Source organism: Sceloporus undulatus, chromosome 7 (genome assembly GCF_019175285.1).
Source record: "Sceloporus undulatus isolate JIND9_A2432 ecotype Alabama chromosome 7, SceUnd_v1.1, whole genome shotgun sequence".
In the NCBI taxonomy this organism is placed as follows: Eukaryota; Metazoa; Chordata; class Lepidosauria; order Squamata; family Phrynosomatidae; genus Sceloporus; species Sceloporus undulatus.
Window position 1 is genome coordinate 16,418,880 of NC_056528.1, and position 23,655 is coordinate 16,442,534.

Sequence of the window (23,655 nt, forward strand, 5' to 3'; positions counted from 1 at the left end):
GTACGGCGCCTGCGCAGAAGGTGATTCCTTGTACGGAGGGGTGGGGCTTAAAGAAGACGGGCATTTCGAAAGGGGGAAAGGAGCCTATCGGAGGAGCAGAAGCAGAAAGAGGCGGGACGAGGAGAGTTGAAACTCGACTGTTTTTGCGGGGTCTGGTTAAGGGAGGGAGAGCGCCTGCGCTGTACAGCGCCTGCGCAGAACGTGCTTCCTTGCTACGGAGAGGTGGGGCTGAGGGCGAGGTTTACGGAAGACGGGCATTTCTAAGGGGGGAAAGGAACCTATCGGAGGAGCGGAGGGAGAAAAAGGCGGGGCGAGGAGGGTTGGGGTGCGGCTTGAGAGAGGGAGAGCGCTTGCGCTGTGCGGCGCCTGCGCAGAAGCTGGTTCCTTCCTACTTAGAGGTGGGGCTTAACAAAGACGGACATGTCGAAGGGGGGAAAGGAGCCTATCGAAAGAGCGGGGGGAGAAAGAGGCGGGGCGAAGAGGGGCGTGGTTTGAGGGAGATTTTTTTTTTTAGAACTTTCGCGGCGGGAGGCGCCTGCGCAGTAGAAGGGGAAAGTCGTCGCTTGTTAACGGAGGGGAGGGGGTTAGTGGAGCCATAGCGCATGCGCACTTCAGGAAGCTAGCATTAAAAGCCCTCTCCTCAGTCGAGTCAGCAGTTACTCCGCTGTGCCACTAGTGGGCAGCCACACAATATGGCTTTGCCCCATTGAGGATGAGAGAATGTGACCCAGTGGGGCCTTTTTTACATTTGAATTTTATTTTTAATCTGTTACCTCACGGTACTCAAAAGTAACCTTTCAAAACAGTCCAAAAACATCACTTCAGATCTACACAGTTACAATTTGACTTCCCATAAATTCTTTACCATTTAAATCTATATACACACACACACACACACACACACACTCCATATTTGTGGGTTTGATTAATATGCCCTCTCTAGGAATCTCTAGGTCCTCCAGTGCAACTCTGTGGTCAACTTTACTAAAAGTAGCACTGAAAGACCTAGAGATTCCTAGAGAGGACACTCCACAAGGCATTTGTCGCTCCTCCAGTGCAACTCTATGGTCAGAGTCTGTCAGACATTGACCATAGAGTTGCGCTGGAGGACCTAGAGATTCCTAGAGAGGTGTCCTCTCAGGTAAAAAACATGGTGTTATCATTATTTGCTGTTTTTCCATGTTCACAGGGGTCTTGTGCCCCTAACCCTAGCGAATATGGGGGGACATATTCCACTATGAAACCCATTGAGGGACCTTGGGCAAGAAGTCACATTCTCTCAGCCTCAGAGGAAGGCAATGGCAGACCTCCTCTGAACAAACCTTGCCAAGAAAACCCCATGAGAGGGTTGCCATAAGTCGGAAGTGATGTGGAGGCCCACAACAATACTGATAACGTTCGTATTTATGTCACGTAACCTTAGCAAGCCTTAGCAAGATGTGTTTTGCTAGACTTTGCATCCTCACTAGCCAGATGGGAATAATGGGAGATCATATAGTCCAAGACCATGTTTGTGGAAGTCAAGGCTAGACAACCTTGCTCATTTTCACCCCTTTCTTTCCTTATGTCTGTATATTCTTATGTCTGCTTTTAGATTTAGAAAAAGGAGAAACTGGAAAGAGACGGAAAGACTGAGTCACGTCCAAACCGAGCGAGTAACAAATAAACCGAGATAATGAGGAACCACAAGAGAGAGAAAGACTCTGAGAATAAAATGGAGAAGAGGGAAATGGTTTGCGGATGGCAAGACATTTCAGTATTGAAAAGAATTTGCCAATACTGGCACCTCTTTCGCCATTAATGTTATTCCTCATGGCTGGACAAAATGGCAGCTTCTCCCTTTTTGCACTTTGCAGTAAAAGAACACATTTTTAATCTCCTCTTAAAGCATTTCCACTGTTTCAAGAGTTAAAGTAGTCCAACGCTTCTAGTGGACAGGATGCTGAGAAGACTGATCTGGCCCATGGATGATAGCAATGCAATGTGGATGGGCAATTTCTGTATTTTATTGGTTTGGTAAATCCAGTTGATGCCATATGTCTGCTGAAGACACAATTGGGTTTAGGGCAGTTGCTTGTCTCAAATTGCCTTTAAGGTGCCACCATTTGCCTTTTTATTGTTTTGCTGTCAAAGCTGCAACTGGAGCAAGATCTGCAGGGCATCGCTTCCTCTCAAAGATGAAAGATCTGCTCTTTGTGGTGTATCTTGCCAAGCAAAAAGATGCTAAAGAGAGAGAAAAGAAATCAGATTCTGGAAGAAGGCAGATGCACATGTATAAATCAAGGCCAGGCTGCCATATATATATATATATATATATATATATATCTATACTGCGTATATACTACAATACCAAGCAAAAAAGATGCTAAAGAGAGAGAAAAGAATCGATTCTGGAAGAAGGCAGATGCACATGTATAAATCAAGGCCAGCATGCGCATATATATATATACTGCGTATATACTACTGATATAATACCAAGCAAAAAAGATGCTAAAGAGAGAAAAAGAAATCAGATTCTGGAAGAAGGGACATGGACATGTATGAATCAAGACCAGTATGCGCATATATATATATATATATATATCAATTATCTTACTAAAGGCTATATATATAAATGTGTGTGTGTTGCCTTTAGTAAGAGAATACATTTAAAAAGTGTATTCCTCTGAGTGCCAGGTCCAAGAACCAAAAACGAATGCCCACTATATTGCGCAGGTGAGCTTCTTCCAAGTAAAGTATGCGCCAACATGTTGCCTGTTGACCCATTATAAGGGTGGAAAGAATATTCAAAGATATGTTTTTTAACACCCCAAAGCATGCTTTTTGAGTGTTGAGAAATGCTGATGGGAGGAATCCTGGACTGGTGAGACCAGTTATGACATCTGACCTTATGTGCACATGATGGCTGAAGACTCTTTGCTGGACTCAGAGAACCAGAAGAGTTGGGAAAGAGTCCAAAGTTCATCTAGTCCAACCTTCTGCCATGCAGGAACACACCACCAAAGACCTGGAGGAAAGGGTTATGAGCCTTCTCTGGGCTTCTGTCCTTAAGGGTTGGCTGTGATGGGAATCATAACATTGCAAGAGACCCCAAAGGTCATCCAGTCCCACCTCCTGCCATGCAAAGACTTGGAGGAAAGGGTCCTGAGCCTGCCATGCATCTTCTGCACCTTCTGCCCTGAAGGGTTGGTTGTGAAGGGAATCATAGCATTGGAAGAGACTCCAAAGTTCATCCAGTCCAACCTTTTGCCATGCAGGAACACACTACCAAAGACTTGGAGGAAAGGGTTATAAGCCTGCTATAGGCTTTTACTCTGAAGGGGTTGTCTGGGGAGGGACCCATAGCATTGCAAGGGCACCCCAAAGGTCATCCAGTCCAACCCATGCAAAAACACACCCATTAGAGAAAACCCTTGCCTAAGAAAACCCAATGAGATTAAACTAAGTGGAGGAAAGGGTTATGAGCCTGGCATGTATCCTCTCCTGCACCTTCTTCCTTGAAGGGTTGGCTCTGGAGGGCTCTGCACCCTGGCCATCCTTGAAGCCAGTGCTGCAGGTGGCACAAAGGTTTGGGTCGACACTGGCAATGCTTCTGCCTGGTTAACAGGGCTCTTGGAGCCTGTTTCCTTCCTGGGCATGGGGTGGGTGGGTGCCCCATGGGAGGAAGGGTGTGACCCCCTGGTCCCTGCCCTCGGGCAGCCCAACATTTTGGGACGGCAGCTGCCAAGCCAAGCCAAGCATCACCAACTTTCCTTAGAGGGCTTTGCTGGGCGTGGAAGAGGAGAAATGCCCGCCCCAGCCCAGCCCTGCCCAGCTCTCTTTCCCTTTCTCTCCTTCTTCCCTGCTGCTCACTCCTTCCTTCCAGCCCCTTTATTCTCTGGGTTGCAATCCTCTGGACTGAGCAAAGTTGTATTTTGCATCGACAGGTAGGATTCTGGAGTAAATCTGGAGGAGAGGATGGGGTTGCGGGGGTGAGAGAGAGAAAAAGGATATTTTGGGGGATAAATCTGGGTTTGGTTCCCTCCCTTCTAGGGGTCTGGATCTGTCCCAGACAACGAAAAGGATCTCCAGTCCTCATCCCTCCAAATGGATCAAGGAAAGTACTCTGAAATTATAAAGTTACCCAACAATGTGGATTGCAATTGCCAAGACTGTTCACGAAACCCCCCAAATGAGCAGTTTTGCATTGTTTCCAACGAGAGATGGAGCACACAGTGTGCCCCCCCCCCCAGACAAATCAGAACAAGGACTTCCCAAAAACAACTGGATACGTTGCATATATATATATATATAGAGAGAGAGAGATGCCATGGTACTTTCTTGATACTTTCCTTGATCCATTTGGAGGTTGTTGTCCCGCTTTTTTTTAGTCCTGCATTTTAACTTTAGTATATTTTTATGGGATTTTATCCTGCTCTTAGATGATTTTTAATTGTTATAAGTGTTCTTAAATAAAGTTTATCTGTGAGCCACTGCCTTGGGACCCTTCTGGGATAAAAGGTGGCATACAAATGAGATGATTGATAGATAGATAGATAGATAGATGAGAGAGAGAGGCAGATAGGCAGAGAGACAAGATAGATAGATAGATGATAGATAGATAGATAGATAGATAGATAGATAGATAGATAGATAGATAGAATAACAGACAGCTGACAGATAGATAGACAGACAGACAGACAGACATGATAGATATATAGATAGACAGACAGACAGACAGAGACAAGATAGATGGAATAACAGACAGCTGATGATGATAGATAGATAGATAGAGTAGATGATAAAGCCAAATGGAGATGTGCCCATCCCTTCCTAGCTTGGTTTGCATTCAGATGTTGTTTGATGGAAGGGGGGACCCATATATACACAAGGATGGGGGGGCATGATCTTGCTGCTTTGAGGCTTTTTAGGGGGAGAAAGAAGGGTGCCAAATCCAACTGGATGGGCATCTTTGGCAAAGAAAATGAGTGGGTGGGTGAGATTGAAAGCCACCAGTTTTTGTTTCTAGGAGACTTTTATGGGATGAGTGGAGAGGAGGAGAAAGTGGAGTAGACCCTGGGGGGAGATCAGCCTCCACATCCCCCCAAAAAAATCTGATCCTGGATTTGGAATTGAAGTCATTTGTTGTTGGTGTGTGCCTTCAAGTCCTTTCCAACTCAGGGCAACCCCAAGGCCAACAAAAGGCTCTTGACAAGAAAGAGTGGGACAGTAATAAAGCCATTGCTGTTGGGTGCCTTCAAGTCATTTCTGATGCCTGGTGACCCCATCATGGGGTCTTCCTGGCCAGATATGTTCAGAAAGGGTTGGTCTTTGCCTTCCTCTGAGGCTGAGAGAGTGTGACTTGCCCATGGTCACTCAGTGGGTTGCCATGGCTGAGCTAGGATTCGAACTGGAGTCCAGAGTCCAACACTCAGACCATTGCACCATACTAGGTCCCCAAATAAAGCCAGACTGTATATCCGGTAACAAACCTCTGACACAGAAGTTCCTCTTTGTTGCAAGGTCTTTGAAAACCTGTTCAGCCTTCTTTCTTCCTGCTTGACCACTGTCTTGCTGGAAGGTTTTTATTATAACAGCATTGGCATTTTTGAAATAGCGTTGGTGGATGGTAAAGGAAGGCTGGAGAAAACAAACAGTGGTTTGAATCCGGATAAGCCTTCCTTATCTCCTTGTATGTGATAACCGGCCGTTGTAATGCCAGAACATTTGTATGATCAGCCACAGACAATGTCGCTTTTACCTGCCGCTGCAACAGGAGAAAAGCTGCAAGACACAGACTTTTCCCCTTCTGCCAAGTTTGAAAAATATATAACAATAAAATAAAGTATCTGCGTGTCTCCGGATGACGTAGCTTTTCTGGACACCACGCCAAACGCTTCCAAATCGGACCGAAAGTTTTTGGTTGTTGTCCGAGTTGCAAGGCCAAGTTTCAATTGAAATGCCAGTTTTGTTCACTAGAAGCAAAAAGGGGCCTGCCATAACTCATTGATCTACTAAGATCCCAAGTTGGAAAAGTCAGAGCGATATAATATAGTTGCAAAGATTTCTGAGGTTTTAGAAAAGGTGGCGAAAAGGTGGAAAAGCAACCTCTAAGGTAGTGCTTGGAAAACCCCTGAGTTTAAAAAGGGGGTGCAGGAAAACAAGAGACCCTTTAAGCTACTTTTGGGGTGCAAGGTAGGACCCTCAGAATGAAGGGCTTCGCTTCAGTTAGTTCTCCAAAAAACATTAAATCCAGACTCTACAGATTTACTATTGACACTTTGCAGAAGATCAAAACCCAAGAGAGACAAAATAGCAAAGCAGGCAACTGTTTTGAAGCAGTGGATACAAATATATGTCCTAAAAGGAAGCTAAAACCATACATGTTAACTTTCCATGCCATTTTTAAACAGACTGAAACTTTCTGAGCATTTGAACTTGGCATCCCATTCATGGAAAACACACACAAACATAGGCATCTGAGTTAAATGCCTATAATTGAGTCAGATCATAGGTTTGTCTGGATCTGTAATATCTACCCTGTTTGGCATCAGCTTCCTAGGCTTTTGAATGGTAGAATATATGGAGGTATTGTGGAGTAAACATGAGACTTTCTACCTTAAAATCAGATGTTCTACTACCAAACTAGGGACCAAAATGCCCCTCAAAGGCACCAGATTCCATCACATCTCCAAAGCTGAGCAGGGCCAGCTCCAGTTAGGCTATATTTCAGAGGATGAAACTGGTCAAACCACCTCTGCCTAGGAAAAATCTTACAACATTCACTGGGTCGCCATAAATCGCCAGGTATCTTTTCCACCATGATGCTGCTTCTGGCCTTTTTGAATGCTTGGCTGGGAAAATGGCAGTGGAGGCACCTCTTTGGTGCCAAGAGTCATTGGGCTGAGAAGGATCTGAAGAAGACATTTCTGCATGAAGACAGTAAACGTCGCTCTTTACATTCTTGGTTGCAGGTCCCTAAATTGTATCCTAGGCTTATCCACAAGTCGTATCAAAATTCATAATTTTGACCTCACAACGTGCCCTCAACCTATATGTGAGATTGACTTATAGTCGAGTATATATGGTCATTTTGGCCCTCGACTTATCCATGAGGTTGACTTATAGTGGAGTATATACAATAAGATCTAGTTCAGGTTGGCATTCACTGCCTGGCAGAATCTCTTTAGGGCTTCAGGTAGGAGTCTTTCCCAATTCTAACTGGAGAGGTAAGGAGACCTTTGCATGCAGAGTAAATGCTCTATTGTATGCTCTATGCTCTATTGTAGCTTTTGAATAGGCAAAAGAGCCCAATTATACCCCACCCATCTCTTATTCCAAACAGTTAGCTTAAACTTACAATGCCCAGGAGTTTTGGGTTTGAAGTTCATGCCTAAATCTGACTTCAGAGGTGTGGTTGTGGATGGATGCAGTAAGTGCACAGGAGCAGGTGACAAGGATGGACCCAAAAGGCAGAACTGTGAGTCATAGTATTGCCTGGGAGGAGCAGGACCATATCCATGTCAACAGTTTATTCCTCCCTCTATCTCACACACACACACACACGCACACACACAACCACACTCCTACGCTTTGCCCTGATTCGATACTGCAACCACAAAACAAACTTTAAAACAAAGCCTTAACTCCCAATGCCGTGATCCATAAACGCAACAGATACGGAGCAATAGCTAGGAATAAACTTTTGTTGAGTGAGATCCCAATATCAAGGGGTTTTCTTGGCAAGTTTCATCAGAGGAGGTTTGCCATTGCCATCCTCTGAGGGTGAGAGTGGGACTTACCCAAAGTCACCCTAAGCCTCATTCCCACTTACAAATAAATCGCTTTGCAATCTGAATCGATGGATCAGTTCGGCAGCGGGGCGCAGTTCACATTATATTTGCCCCGATCATATTTTCTTGCTGCAAAGTAAAATAACCCACTTGTGGCTCACATTGACGAATGAGTCGATTCAAAATGGACCCGCTCCAGCCAGCCGAAGGGCAAATTTAAATTGATTCCAATCCGCATCTGGTTTGCACTTGCATGGAATTGATTTATCCAAAAAGACACAGAAAAAATGAGTGTCATAAAGATGCGGGTGAAATGAGTCTAGCGCATGGTCCCCCCTCTCCAAATTGCTTCAGCAATTTGGTTCAAGTGCAAACCAGAGTCACTTAAACCTGTTCAAACCAATTCGCGTTCCAGTTTAAAAGGTAGTGGGAATGAGGCGCTAGTGGGTTTACACAGCTGAGTTGGGATTGGAATCCTGATCTCCAGAGTTATAGTCCAAGGCTTAAACCACGTGACTACACCATGCTGGTCTCTGCATGAGAGTGTAAATTGTGCATTTGAAATCATCATCATCATCATCATCATCATCATTGTCCAGGTGCCCCTTTTGGTCCAGGTGATTCCCAAACTTTGGTCCTCCAGATGTTTTGGACTTCAGCTCCCAGCAGCCCCAACCAGCTTGACCAACTGTCAGGAATACTGGGAGCTGAAGTCTACATGATCAAAGTTTGGGAATAGCTGCTTGATTGCTTCTCATTTGAGAAGGGACTGGGGGTATTTGCATAGACTGGGAAAGATATCCAGCCTTCACTGGATCCAACCCCCTTTTATCTGACTATCCAAAAATAAAAACCCGGCTGCATCCTAGTCAGCTGCCTGTCCAACCTCTTCTTGAACGCCTACGAGGCACAAGCATTCTTGGCAGCCCTTCGAACTAGCAGGGGGTGTTGGGATTTCTTTTTTCCCTTCTGCCACAGCTGTGATTTACATCCCACTAAATTCCTAAGAAGGAAGAGGTGGAAAAGGAGACCATGACTCAACATGACTTGTCGCAACCCTCCCAACCTTAAGGCCTCTTAGCAGAAGGGATTCTTGATCCTTCTTAAGCAGAAGGGCCTTCCCTGCCTTGATGCCCTCCAAATATTGTTGGACTGAAGTGCACCACCTTCCTAACCCTTGCCATCGCTGGCTGATGGGAGTTGGAGTCCCAAAGAAAAGAGGCACACCAGGGTATGCAGGCAGGGCTTTGTGCACTGATGTTGATTTTAGCATGAGATTCAAGAAGGGAGAAACTGCTTTGGTGGGATGTGATTACAGTCGGAATAATTGTAGTGTTCAGCCGATGCTGTGAAAGCAAAGGACAGCAATTGTCATCATGGAGCTTGGATGAGATGGAATTATTCCTGGGATGATGGAGGGCAAGGCAGGCGCACCCTCTGCAAAGGCAGACCCAGTGGTTGTTTAGTTCTTCCAAGCTCCATCAGACAAATAAGTGGTTATGAAGGGAGGCGAGGCTCATACATTGCTTTGCATGCGCATAAAAAAAAATCCATATTGCCGTTCTCCTGGGAATGTTTTGTGGTCTGTAAAATTAAAGACTATGGCTGTGGCTGGCTGGTGGTTCCATTCCACTCATATTTTCATCCCTCTATAACCTGCTTTTGTCTCCTAAGAGAAACAGAAAGAGAGAGCTCACATTCTAATATTTGTCTCTGAAAACCCAGAACGAGACTCTGGCTCCATCCGCACTGCAGAAATCATCCAGTTTGACACCACTTTAACTGCCATGGCTCAATGGTATGGGATTCTGGGGAGATATTTAGCCTTCTCTGGAGCCACAACAAACCACAATTCCAAGGATTTGCAAGCCCTGAGCCATTACAGTTAAAAGTTGTGTCAAACTGGATTATGGTCAGCCTTCCTTATCCACGGATTTTTTTATCCATGGATTCAAGCATCCACTGCTTGAAAATATTCCCAAAAAAGTATACATTCCAAATAGCAAACTTTGATTTTTCAATTTTGTATAAGGGACACCATTTTGCTCTGCCATTGTATTTAATGGGACTTCCAAATCAGAAAATAAATTTGGAAAGTACTGACAGAAGCAATTCATTCCCCCCGAACCAGAAATCGAACATTTTGGGAACAGGAGGGGAAAACATTTCCGGAGGAATAATAAACTATTGTCTTGAATCAAAATGCAGCAGTGTATATTCGTACGAAACCCAGAAACATTTCCTTTCATGGCTTGCCCTCGTGGATGCTGTGTCTCTCTTTCCTTTTTCCCTCCTTCTTCAAGAGTGGAATTGCTGATGGAGAGAGGATGACTGGCAAAGCCTTGTTTCCTGCTGCCTGCGTTATATGACCAATTCAGTCTGGCTGCCAAAAAAGCAGATGAAAATAGCACCCACGTCCTTAATGCCAGGAACCGAAGGAGGCAGTTGCTTGAATGGACTTTTGATGAAAGGAGAAAGTTTTGCTGTTGTTCTCGTTCATAATTGAGCTTATTATGGGAGTTCTTTTTGTGATGTTTCTGGTGTTCCCTCATGCATGCCACAGATAAAAACCGGGACACATGTGGGCCAAGCAACATGGATGGCAAAAGTTATTAATGAGGAAGGACACTCAAGCTTGGAGATGCTGCAGCGGTTTGCTTTTGCCTGAGTTGACTGGGAAGGGCAGGCTTCCACCACCATTTTCCTTTCCTCTCCCCGCACTGAGCTAACTACATGCAAAGGCCTATATTGGGAGAAAGGTGGAACATAATAAAATCATCATCATCATCATCATCTACTTTTTCCACTTTGAACTCAGTTTGCAGCAATGGAAATATAGTGGACCCTTGGCCTTGGCTGCGGTTTGCTTCCAGGACCCTGCCGTGGGTACCAAAATCCACGGATGCTCAAGTCCCATTATATACTTCGTAAAATGGTGTCCCTTGTATGAAATGGCAAAAATCACACGGAGGCAAATCCTGTGCAGAAACGGGGTTTTAAAATCCGCCAAACACCCACAAATGCGGGTTATATTTCAGACAAGTCATGTGAAAAACAACCCGCAAAAACGGATTGTTTTCACTTTAAATCTAGGTTCTGCACGGGATTCGTCCCGTGTGATAAACCCCTTAATGAAGTTATATTTCAAATGCAAAGTAAACGCTTGGGAATGGCTCCATATTATTTGTACCAGAAGCAACATGGACCTTTTAAAAGTGGCACGATACAGGATTCATTGGGATTTCCAATTGATAGAGTTGGAGAGAATGCATTGCGCACACACTTGCAAAAGGAGATTGTCTTGGGTCTGTTTTAAATACTGTATGTAGCGATCAATACTGCAAGAAAAAGAACCTTTTAAAAAGGAAAATAAAGATAATGCAGCAACCTAAACCCTATTTAAAATGTCTCCTAGGGAAGAGTGTTTAAAAAAAAGTTATGGGGATGACTTGTGTCAAAGACGCCAAGGTAGTAAGTAAGATCCGCTTTGAATAAACTGCTTGGAATGTTAACTTGCTTTATTTTTGATGTTATGATAAATCTGACTTTGCTAACCATGGATTCTCATCCAACCTTCCAGCTTTGCCCCCTTTCTATGCAGTATATATACCTCTCCCTGGTCATCTAAATCCTCCTTTCATTTTCAAAACCTACTTCTATGCATGATATAATACTGTATAAGACATCTTCCTTGGGCATGACTTCAACGGATCGGTGGGTTGGGAAATTCTATCAAATAAAGGGAAGGGTGGGAGATATCTGCTGACACTCTTTTATTCCTTTTTATAAGTACTAAATTGAATGGTATTTGACTTGAGATTCTTGGGGTTCGAAGGAAATGTGTGCAAATGGATGGACTCTTTTTATGCACCCTCAATGTATTTTATTATGTCTTACTAGTTACATTCATAGCCTTTTCCCCTTCCACTGACCTCAAGGTGGCATCCTATCCTCACAACAACCTTGCAAGGTAGGTCAGGCAGACGAAAGGAGTGACTCTCTCAGCCAGCACTTTACAAAGTGACAGCAGACTTGGATCTGAGTTCTTGCAGGCCTTGGACAGGAGATTTGGGTAGGAACCCTTCCGCCTGCCCCATATATATATATATATATATATATATATATATATATATATATCACATAGGAGAGCCAGAGCAGCGTTGAATTGGTGAGTTGACTGTCCCACTAATCCTCTGCTTTCCCATTCTTTCAGCTGCCTTTAAAATGTCCCAGTTTCTCTCTCCCCCTCCCACTTTCCCCCTTTCTCCTCCACTTTCTTTAGTTGCTACAAGCTCAATGTAGTTTGCAAAGTAGTTTGCACTCCATGGAATTTGGAAAGGAGGAAGAGGCAAGGAGAGATGGATTCTTGCCCTTCCCAGAAGACTCAGACAAAAGCAAACTGCTGCACCTTCTTCAAACTTGTGTGCTCTTCCTCCTCATTAATAACATGGTGACCACACGCTGTACTGCTTGACCACACATCACACATAAAATGTTGGGACTAACTCATATGAGCCAGTGTGACGTAGTGGTTTCAGTGTTGGGCTATGACTCTGGAGACCAGTGTTCGAATCCCCCACTTGGCCATGAAACCATTGGGTGAACTTGGGCAAGTCACCTACTCACAGCCTCTGGGGAAGGCAAGCGCAAACCTCCTCTGAACCAATCTTGCCAAGAAAACCCTATGATAGGTTTGCCTTAGGGTTGCCATGAGTCGGAAATGACTTGAAGGCACACAACACACACTTAGCCTGGAAAATCAGTATACAACACACACATATGCACTCATGATTCAGATGCCAAATATAGGAAGGAGGTGGTATCGTGTTGCCTGAGCCTGTTGGAAAGGGAATGAATATTTCGCCTAAAGGCAGAGGAGCCATATGGGTTAAGGCTGCTTGCATCCTTTGTGAATCTGTTTTCTGTTAAAGTCAGATCTCTACAAGCTAGGAGCGCAGTATGCAGCCAAAGCCACATTCCAAAGCAATCTCTCCAGTCTCATCCTTTGCACACTTACTCAGAGGTAATTCCTCCTGTATTCAAGCAGATTTACTTTTATGTTGCAACGGGTCGGAGCAAAGCCTCCATAAAAAGCAAAACTGACCAGACCCGACTTGTGTGTTTCCTTTCAAGTGACTCAGCAGCCTAGGCACAATCTCTTCATTAGCCCTGCTGTGCAAAGTGGAGAATATTAAAATAAATGACTGAATAGTTAGGCAATGCCAAAGAGCTGCAGTGAAACTGACTTCAGCCATTAGCCTGATTGCTTTCTCAGGCCCTAGAATTGGCTGTGGATAAGGGAATGCAGGGGAGATAGTATAGTACTGTAGTGGCATAGTAGTTTGAGTGACTCTGTAAAGCAGGGTTCGATTCTCCATTCGGCCATTAAACCCATTGAGCCACACTCTCTCAGCCTCAGAGGAAAGCAATGGCAAATCTCCCCTGAGCACATCTTGCCAAGAAAACCTTGTGATGGTTCACCTTAGGCTCACAGTGAGTTGGAAACAACAACACGATAACAACAAGGGAATGCAGAACATACTAGCTTTGTGGTATCATACCATCCCAATACTCCTGAAAACCAGGACACATGTGGCCAAGCAAAAACAGCAAAAGTTATGAATGGGGATGAACACAAAAACCAGAAGAGGCTGCAGCGGTTTGCTTTTCCCTGAGCCGACTGGGAAGGGCACAATGTTGGCCTGCATCCTCTCCCCCGGAATTGAATGCAAACTACTTCTGGGCTCTGAACTCAGTTTGCAGCAATTCAAGTAAGCTGAGGACAAATGTGGGAAGAGGAGAGAAAAACCAGGATGTTTTTAAAACAATTGAAAAAGTGGGATGATGGAGGATTAATCGGGGCTGTTCTTGCCGAACTGGGACAGTTGGAGGGTACATGATATTTCTGGACATGGAGATGGGAAATGTGAAGCCTTCGAGATGTGATTATTAAACAACAACACCCAGCACTTTTCACCATTGGCAATGTGGGCTAGGATTGCAGGGAATTGCAATTTAAGAAGACCTATACCTCTATTTTATGGATCATTCCATCTTTGTTGAATGATAGCCTTTAAGGATTCGACAGACTGCTTTCTTGTGGTGTCCTCCTAGCCATCCTCTTTCCGTTTGGCCATTCTTGCTCCAAACCAAATTACCCTTTTGCAGAAGGCAAATCTGGAAATCTGCAAAGAGAGTTTCCTCCCAACAGTCAGGCCTGTCCTGCTTTTTCCATCTCCGCTCTGACCGCAAAGAGCTGGAAAACCATCCAGGCAGAGCACTGCTGGCATTTCCAAGACTGTGTGCAAAGCCCTCATGGAGGGAGAGAGGGCTAGAAAACAACCGGCCCATATTAGGAACTCACAAGCAAAGCCTTGGGAAACCATCTGAGAGGTGGCTTTTAAAGAGGCAAGCTTTGTAAACTGGAAACCAAGCTTATATTGTTTTTGTTTTTGTGTACCTCCAGGTCATTGGCAAGATTTATTCAGAGGGAGTTTGCCATTGTTTTCCCTGAGGCTGAGAGAGTATCACTCAGTGGATTTCATGGTCGAGCGGAGAATCGAACCCCGATCTCCAGAGTTGCAGACCAACACTCAAACCACCGTGTCACGCTGGCTGTACAGTGCGTTTGTGTGTGTGGCACAGTGGCTTGACTGTTGGACTATGACTCTGGAGACCAGAGTTCGATTCCCAGCTTGGCAATGAAAGCCACTGAGTGTGCTTGGACAAGTCACACACTCTCAGCCTCAGGCAAAACTGGATTTCAGGAATTGCAGCATTTGCTCAGCACCATATAAACGTGGAGGGCTAAGTATATATTCTGAATGTAAATGCACCCTGCAAGTGCACAGGGATAAGACTGAGAACAGGTTGCCAGATGTTACTGAGCTGAAAAACAAATGAAGAAGTCTTGCCAAGAAACCCTCGTGATAGATTCGCCTTAGTATCGGAAATGTCTTGAACAGGCAACAACGAACAACAGACTGAGTTGTATATACACTGCTGTTGCAGTATGCTATATACATTGGCCATGGTTGCTCTGGATTCTGGAAAGCGTAGTCCCCCAAAGGTTTTATTTTCTGGTTTCGGGGAGGGAACTGAGTCCGTAGGCTGCCAATTTGCTATCCAGATCTCTCCAACTGAATAGGAACTTTATGCTTAATGGACAAGTGTGATGCTATTCAGTTTGTTCAGAGAGCGGATTAGCTTTGTGTCTGAGTTACAACTACAGTTGTGGCTGGGAGTGTCTCTGGGAACACTCTTTTGTGTTGTCTTAAGGTGTTTGCTTAGGTTGTGACCCGTAAACCGGTTCAGCTAGGGAGACAAAGGTATTTGACCACAGTTCCAACAGAGCTTGGGAATGTTACTTATTGGACTATAGCTCCCAGAAGTCTCCAGCCAAGTTAGCCCCTGAAGGCACAGATTTATTTGACCATAATTCAAACAGCGCTTGGGAAAGTAACTTTTTGGGCCGCAGATCCCAGAATCATCCAGCCTGGGAGATTCTGGGAACCGTGGTCCAAAACGTAACTTTCCCAAGCTTTGAATCCTAAATACAGTTGTGGAAGAGGTCTAGTTTGAGCGGCTGTAAATCCTAGCCTTTGCTGGAGGGCAAAAAAGGCAGACTATAAATAGGTTAATAACAACAACAACCCCTTGACATCGCAAATTTTTCCAATAAATACAGAGGACAACATTGCCTCAAATTTCCTGGAAACTGGAATTTGATTTCTTAGGAGGAACATGAAGTTTTTTCAAGTTTGCAAGGGCAAAACTTTTTGGAAAAGCCTTTAGGTATGAAGCTCACAAATTTTGAATCGATAAATATTAATAGGTTTGCCGCCCAGCGCTTTGGAATATTTTAACCTTTCTCTTTGACTTTATTGTTTTAATATTCTATTTTTATATACGTTTGTTTAACAAAACCGCTTGGGAGTTATTTTTAAATTTTTATGTTGGTTAGTTGAATTTTTTGCCTTCTGGTGAAAGCGCTTTTTAGTAAACTAGTAGTATTTGTCTGCCCTCTTCTGGTCTGTTTCAGGATTGAACTGTTCGCTTCTCATAGGTGTATCCACACTCCAGAAATAAAGCAGTTTGACACCCCTTTAACTACCACGGCTCTACCCTACCGAATCTTGGGATTTGTAGTTCATTTAGGCAACAAGGCTTTCTGACAGACCAGGCTGAATACCTCCCCAAAACTACAAATCTCAGGGTCCCACAGGGTCAAACTGTTTTGGTACCAAACTGCTTTATTTCTGCAGTGTAGATACATCCCAAATGGCTAATAAATCCAGCCTTTCTCATCCCTTTAAACCTGGTTTATGTGCACATGTGTGCATACATGTGCCTTCAAGCCACATATTGACTTATTTTATGATTTTTCCTTAGGCAAAGAATACTAAAAAGTGGTTTTATTTTATATATAGCACATGGTATTTGTTGGCGATCTCCCATCCAAGTACTACGTCCCAATGTCCCCCAGTGTTAGCTATGCTGACTTGGGCTGCAGTCCGACAGCATCTGAAAGGCCACATGATTCCCACCCTTGGTGTGTATTTGTGTGTTGTGTGCCTCCAAGTCATTTCTGACTCATGGCAACCCTAAGGCAAACCAATCTTAGGGTTTTCTTGGCCGGATTTGTTCAGAGGAGGTTTGTCATTGCCTTTGTCTGAGGCTGAGAGAGTGTGACTTGCCCAAAGCCATTACAACAGAGTTAAAATGAAAGTTAAACTGACTTCTCCAATATGTTCAGTAGGAAAGCCAGCAGATGGAGTTAAAGAGGGCTGCACTGACATTCAGCGTGAAACCATGGTTCAGTGCAGTTTCACTCTGCAATGCTAGAAATGTGAATCTAAAAGCAAAAAAGGGAGGTTCAGATTTCTAATTCAGAGGGACAATGCCCCCCTGTGGCTAAACCCCTGAGAGCCAGCATGGTGCATTGGGTTAGGTGTTGGACTATGACTCTGGAGACCAGGGTTCGAATCACTGCTTTGCCATAGAAACCCATTGGGTGACTCTGGACAAGTCACACTCTCTCAGCCTCAGAGGAGGGCAGTGACAAACCCCTTTGAAGAAACATGACCAGAAACCCCTGTGATCGGTTCACCTTAGGGTTGCTGTAAGCCAGAAATGACTTGAAGGCACACAACAAGAACAAAAGCTGCACCCCAATGTGTTTGGAGGAGGAGGAGGAAGAGAAGGAAGAGGAGGAAGAGGAAGAATTTGGAGAGGAAGACGAGGAAGTGGGAGGAGGAGAAGGAGGAGAAAAGAGGAAGAAGAGGAAGAGAAAAGAGAAGGAAGAAAAAGAAGAAGAGGAAGAAGTAAAAGAAGGAGGAGGAGAAGGAAGAAGAGGAAGATGAAGAAGAGGAAAATAAAGGAGGAGAAAGAAAAAGAGGGAGAGGGAGAAGGAGGAATAGGATAGGAAGAAGAAGGGGAGACAGTGAAGAAGGACAAAAGACAGCATCGTTGCAGACTGATGCACATTGCTAAATCCCTTTCCTCCTCCTCAGTGAACAGTTGGAATGTTTGTGTACATTCCATTACAGCAAGGCAAACGATCCAAAGGGTAATTAGGGAGTTGACTTGTAAACAGCAGCTTATTAAAAATTGAATGGTAAGAAAGGCTGATCCCTGCCAAGATGCGGGTTCTCCCCCCCGGGAAGCCGCGCTCTTTCTATGGCCTCCCTCCTAATGATGACTGGGGTACCACTGTGGCATGGTTCCTTCTGCCCTGCGCTGTGGGAAGGTGGCCCTGCTAGCTTGCAAACAGTGACCCCTCTGTGGACTCTTCTTTCCGGGGGAAGACAGGAAGCCTGGAACGGGGAGAATCAGAGCAGAATAAAAACAAGAACAAAGCACGAACCAAAAATAAAAATCTGAGGACATCCAAAGAAGTTATTGTTTTGTTTGGAGATGCGATTCCAAACGGTCCTCTCCAGGCCACTTTTGGCTTCTCTGCCAGAAGGAGACCAACTGAAGAGAACATCTTTCTAGGACATTTGTGAGATCAGAGGAGGGACTGAGCAACATAATAAACACAGTGTCCTATTGCGATTCCCAGGAGAAAGAGGGGAAGAGGTTATGGATGCTTGGATTTCAGATTTTCTTTATAGTTTTGGTTACCCAAACTTGGCTAGACAGTCTCTGTCTAGTTCAGAGGACTCAGAGGGATCCTTAACATTGAAATGTTGTTGGATCCTTCAGATGAAAATGTTAATATGTAGAGAGATCTTATAGCCCCTTTGTGACTCACTGAAAGACGTTGGCAGTGAGCCTTCCTAGACTTCAGTCTACTTCCTCAGATGCATTAAAATGTGATACAGTCAGCCCTCCATATCCATGGATTCAAGCAATATACACATTCCCAAAAGCAAACTTGCATTTTACCACTTTATGTACAAGGGATACCATCTTACTATTCCATTGTATTTAACGGGACTTTATCCTTGCCAAGAAAATCCCACGATCGGGTTGCTGTAAGTCGAACATGACTTGAAGGGACACAACAACAGCAAACAATGTGTGTGAGTGGATCAAGGCGAGGACTGTATTGCAACATGTAGTGATTTGGTTTAGTTTGGGTGGTAGAGGCCCAGACCCTTATTTGTGATGGTGTTCTGCACTCATTCCACATTGACCCATGTTGTGCAAACACTGCAAAATGGAAAGGATTATCATTTGTATTTTGGAGGAGAAGGATTTCCCAATGCAGTGGGGGACAGTGCAAAACATAATCTGGGTGCAAGGAAGAATAAGATCTTTATTTCATCGAATGACTGCATTCTGTTTCGAAACTTCCTGCAAGTAAGAACCTGGGAACTAGGAACTGACTTCAGCATTACAAAGAAGGGAGAGTGTTAATTGAATCTCTTGTGGCCTAAAGGACAGACAGCTTCTGGCAATATTCACAGTGAGATTAGAAAACTGGAAGTTTGAGAGTTTAGATAAGGATGATCATGCAAGAGGACTATCAAACAGAGCAGACTGGACCAATATTTGATGCAAAGGAGGCCAAGCCTGATTGTAGGAAAATTGGTCTCCACTTTGATCCTTTATAGCCAGAATTGGGCAAGCAGATATTTCTGGAGAGGCCTGCGATTGATAAAGATTGAAAGGGGAAAGGAGGAATTGATTGAGAAACAACATCTACAGATCCAGCAGACAGTCCAAACTATCAACACTCACCACATATTGTTATTTTCTGCAAAAGCATTCCATAGATATCACCCTAAATCTTGTCATCTATGTTGGGGTTTCTTACAAAAATGAAAAGTGAAATGAAAGTATATTTTTATATTAATTTAGGTTGCATCAATACTGCAGAAATAATCCAGGATCCAGAACACACTGCATAAACAATCCAGTTTGGGACCGCTTTAACTGCCCTGACTCAATGCTAGGGAATTCTGGGAACTGTAGTCTTGTGGGACATTTAGCCTTCATTGACAAAGCGCTCTGGTGGCACAATAAGCTACAATTCCCAGATTCCCTAGCACTGAGCCAGGGCAGTTAAATCGGTCTCAAACTGGATTATTTCAGCAGTGTGGTTTGGAGCCAGGTTGGCATCACTTTTAACTTTGATGGCCCAGTTCTATGAAATCCCGGAAACTGTAGTTTTGGGAGACATCAGAGCTCTAACTGTGTCACAAAACTACAGTTCCCAGCACTTCATAGCATTAAGTCATGGCAGTTGAAGTGGTGTCAAACTGGATTATTTCTGCAGAGCGTATGCAGCCTTAGTCTCCTTGCTAAGGGTGTTCGTTGCTCATCTGGGCAAACATATGGAATAGCGACTGAAATTAGAGCAAGTTGAAAAAGAAAATCCTGCAAAACTCAGTCAAAGCTTACTATGATAGAGATAATTCCTCTTCCTTTTTCAATGCACAGAAACCAATTTCTTGGGGATATTCAGGGGTAGCTGTGTTGGCCATTCAACAAACACAAGCAAAAATCCATCAGTGATGCCTTTATTGGTCAAAATGCACAATATACTCGTTGCAAGCTTTCGAAGCTCCATAGGCTTCTTCAACAGGCAAGGTGTTACAAACCAAAAAACAAACAATTGGAGATGTTTTTTGGGGGTAGAATTCAAAGACACAAAGCAAAGTATGCAAAGGGATCTTGTTGCCCCTTTGAGATTAAATGGTTGCTTGCAAGCCTCCAGGCGATACTATTGGCTTTGATGAATGGATGGCACACTATCAGCCTTTATGCTTTGGCTTTGAGGTTAACACAATCAAACAACAGACATTTCAGGACATTGAACTGATCAGTAACTAAGGATAAGAGTGCTGCACTTCAGGTAAAGTGCAATAAAAGTTCCAAGTTTGTAGGTTGTTTTACTGTACATTGCAATACAGCCCTTGCCTTGACAGCTGCGTACAAAAATATAGGTATGATTATACAAAGTTGTGTACAAAAGAAAATTACATTTGGGGAAGCTTCCTACACCAAATCTGGGCCTTGGGTAGAGTTGCAAAAATGTGGCTATTAGTTTAAGTTGCATTTAACAATCTGTATTATTAGGGAAGGAGGAAGAGGAGAAGGAAACCAGGATAGTTAAAAGCTGCTAGAAAAGTAAGGTGGAAAAGGAGGACTCTTCCAGTCAAATTGGGACAGTTGGAAGGTTTACCTCTTTGGTGAGTTGTGGTGAAGCATTTTTCTGTTCCTACAAGCCACAATGGCTGATGGATGGATTGATGGAACTTGTAGTGATTATTATCTAAACCACACACACACACATTTCAGCCTCCATCACTGACAACAAGGGCATTATGCCATCTGTGGATCTACCTGAACAGTTATAATGCTGATCCCATTTTGTGTGTGGGTGTCGTGTGCCTTCATGTGGTTTCTGACTTATGGGCAACCCTAAAGCGAACCTATCCTGGGGTTTTCTTGGCTTGATTTATTCAGAGGAGCTTTGCCATGGCCCTCCCTTGAGGCTAAGAGCATGACGTGTCCCAAGTCACCCAGTGAGTTTCATGGCTGAGCTGAAAATTGAACCCTGGTCTCCAGAGTTGTAGTCCAACAGTGAAACCACTACACCATGCTGGATCTCCCCATACCCTCCAGCATTTCAGAGATGAAAACCAGGACACATGTGGTCAAGTAACCTCAGAGTCTGGTCAAGATGGCAAAGGTTATGAGCAGAAAAGGTAGCAGAATGTGCAGCAGTGTGCTTTTGCTTGAGCCTGCTGGAAAGGACCAAATTCCACTTTCCACTTGCCGAGTCTGTTGAGTGCATACAGCTTTTGCACTTTGAACTCTGTTGCAGCAATTGACATAAGCTCCAGACAAGGGAGGAAAGTCGGAGGAGAAGAGAGGAACTGGGACATTTTGAAAGCAGCTGGGAAAATGGGGTGACAAAAGATGAATTGGGATAGTTCCAAATATGCTTCCCTTCATCTTTATGGTTGCTGCCCTTGCCCTTGCCTTTATGGGAGCTTCAAAATCCATTCTTGTTCAGCGAGTTTCATAGGCGTGAGAAGTCCTCTTGGCCTCCAAAGACACCATTCTGCTCTTATGTAAGTTATCAGCCACACCAACAACAATGGCAGATTGTTTGTGGCTGGATGTAATGAATACCACATGGGCCTCGCACAGCGACTGTCCCCCTGAGAATCACCCTCTGTTCTGTTGGAAGTCTTTTCTGAAACAATTATTTTTTTGGCCAGGACAGAGTCTTGAACACAAGGCCTGTCCATGTGTTGCGATACAGCTGGGAATGGGCGTGCCTTGGGTGGGATCCCAGCCAACAATTGCACACCGATGGGAGATAAAAGGAGTGCGCTGGGACTCCTTCGGCCTCTCTCTTCTCTGTCTTCTCTGGGAGGCAGATTCAAGAAGAAGAGCAAGCTCCGTCAAGTCCTAGGGTTGGCCCATTGGCAGAATAAGAGATCCAAAGATGATGGCGCGGTGGGGATTTGCTCCGCTCATTGCTGCTCTGGCTGTGCTCTCGGCTTCGGTGAGTGACATCTCTCTTCCAATGTGCAAAGAGATCTTGCAGCATCTTTGAGACTAACTGAAAGAAAGAATCAGTCTGTAGAGAGATCTTGTAGCTCTGAGACTAAGAATCAGTCTGTAGAGAGATCTTGTAGCACCTTTGAGACTCATTGAAAGCAAGAAGTTGGCAGCAGGAGCTTTTGTAAACTAAAGTCTACTTCCTCTGATGCATCTGAAGAAGTAGACTTAAGTCTATGAAAGCTCCAGCTGCCAACTTCTTTTTCAGTTAGTTTCAAAGGTGCTGCAAGATCTCTCTACAGACTGATCTACAGACTAACACAGCTGTATCTTTGCAATCTCTCTTCCAACTCAAATTTCATGGAGATTATTGTTCAGCTCCTTATAGTTTTGAAGTGTCTGAAACCGGTATATTTATTGTCGGATGAGTGAACTGTGGACTTGAGATCTGGAGCATCAATGCTTCTGGCACAATATATCTCTTTGTTTGTAGCAGTGGTTCCCAATCTGGAACAGGACTTGTAGGTTATCTGATGGGTAGCTGTGTAAATTTGTTGCAGCAGACACTACAAAGAATCTTGTGGTGCCCTGGAGTTTCTTTATTAGTTCAGTAGCCAATATGTTTAGTTATTTCCAGCAGGTTTGATTTGTGCTTTCTTCTTTGGGAAGTGTGACTTTTATTTCCCGACTCAAACTGTAGCGTTGTGCATTATGGAAGAGACCAAAGGATCCGATTTTCTTTCGGATCGCAGCTCTCAGAATCCCCAAGGCAGCTAGACATTCTCCCAACTGCAATGTTAATGGGAAAGGTGCACCAGTTGGGGAATGAATGGTTCAATGCCTATCTCCACCTTTCCCTGACCCTCTGCCTGATGCATAGGAAACAAAGATAGGATCTGTAATTCTATCTGTGACTTTGTGCTCTGGACACACCTAGTGCTGGAGTGGCTGCTCCCAAAAGTTTTTGACTGAAATAAAGTGGATCTCCATAGGGAAGTTCCCTTGTGTCAAGTTAGATTTAAAACACTTTGGTTCAGATGAAAAGGTGCTGCCAACTAACTGGATAGTTTCCAAGAAGCAAAAATAAAACTTAGCAATTAATTATAATTGTATTTATTAATTAATGCAGGTACTGTAAGTGATGTACTCTTACAAGAGGCAACCCACCCATCACACCCTTCTCTTTCACAAGAAGGAGGACATCTGTCTTCCAAGTTGCTAGGACACAATGTGTATGTGTGTGTATGTGTGTATATATATATATAAAAAACCACTTCCATATATAATATATATATATATATCTTATCTAAGGAAGTGGTTTTCAACATCTAATACTCCAGATGTTGTTGACTTCAGCTCCCACAATCCTTTACCATTGACCATGCTGACAGGGGTTCCTGGGAGCTGAAGTTCAAACAACCAGAGGCCCAAAGAACATCTTTGATATAAAGGGACTTGTAAGTGTTGCATAGTGAAATAGTTTGAGTGTTGGACTGTGACTTTGGAGACCAGGGTTCGATTCTCTACTCAATTATGACCTTGGGCAAGTCACACTCTCTCAGCCTCAGGGGAAGGCAATGGCAAACCTCCTCTGAACAAATCCTGCCAAGAAAACCCTGTGATTGGTTCGCCTTAGTGTTGCTGTAAGTCGGAAACAACTTGAAGACACACAATAGCAACAACCCTGTTTGCAAATGTCTTGCATAGAGAGGCTGACCTGATGCTCATACCACACATGCCCTCCAACTATCTCAGTTCAGGCTATGCCTTCCCACTTTCTCAGCTCCTTTTTAAATGTTCACATTTCTGTCTCCCGTTTTCCCTTTTGAGGAGCTTGGTTCAGTTGCGGCAAACTGAGAGCAAAGTGCAAAAGTAATTTGCACCCAATAGATGGGGAGAAAAATAGGAGAGGAATAGG

The 23,655-nt window shown here is 44.1% G+C and overlaps 1 protein-coding gene across 3 annotated transcripts in view; it reads left to right on the forward strand.

The window, feature by feature from the left end:
- The first annotated feature begins 3,830 nt into the window (after positions 1-3,830).
- The window catches only part of GSN (gelsolin), a 33,671-nt gene continuing 13,846 nt past the window's right edge, over positions 3,831-23,655 (forward strand). Inside the window, exons 1-2 of one of the 3 annotated variants that reach the window (XM_042479707.1) lie at positions 3,852-3,926; positions 11,188-11,240. In XM_042479707.1, coding sequence (XP_042335641.1) covers positions 11,211-11,240 — 30 coding nt within the window. In that variant the 5' untranslated portion in view covers positions 3,852-3,926; positions 11,188-11,210. Of the gene's footprint in view, positions 3,927-11,187; positions 11,241-21,582; positions 21,742-23,655 lie in introns of those variants that run through there. The other 2 variants (XM_042479708.1, XM_042479706.1) reach the window with 2 other exon arrangements.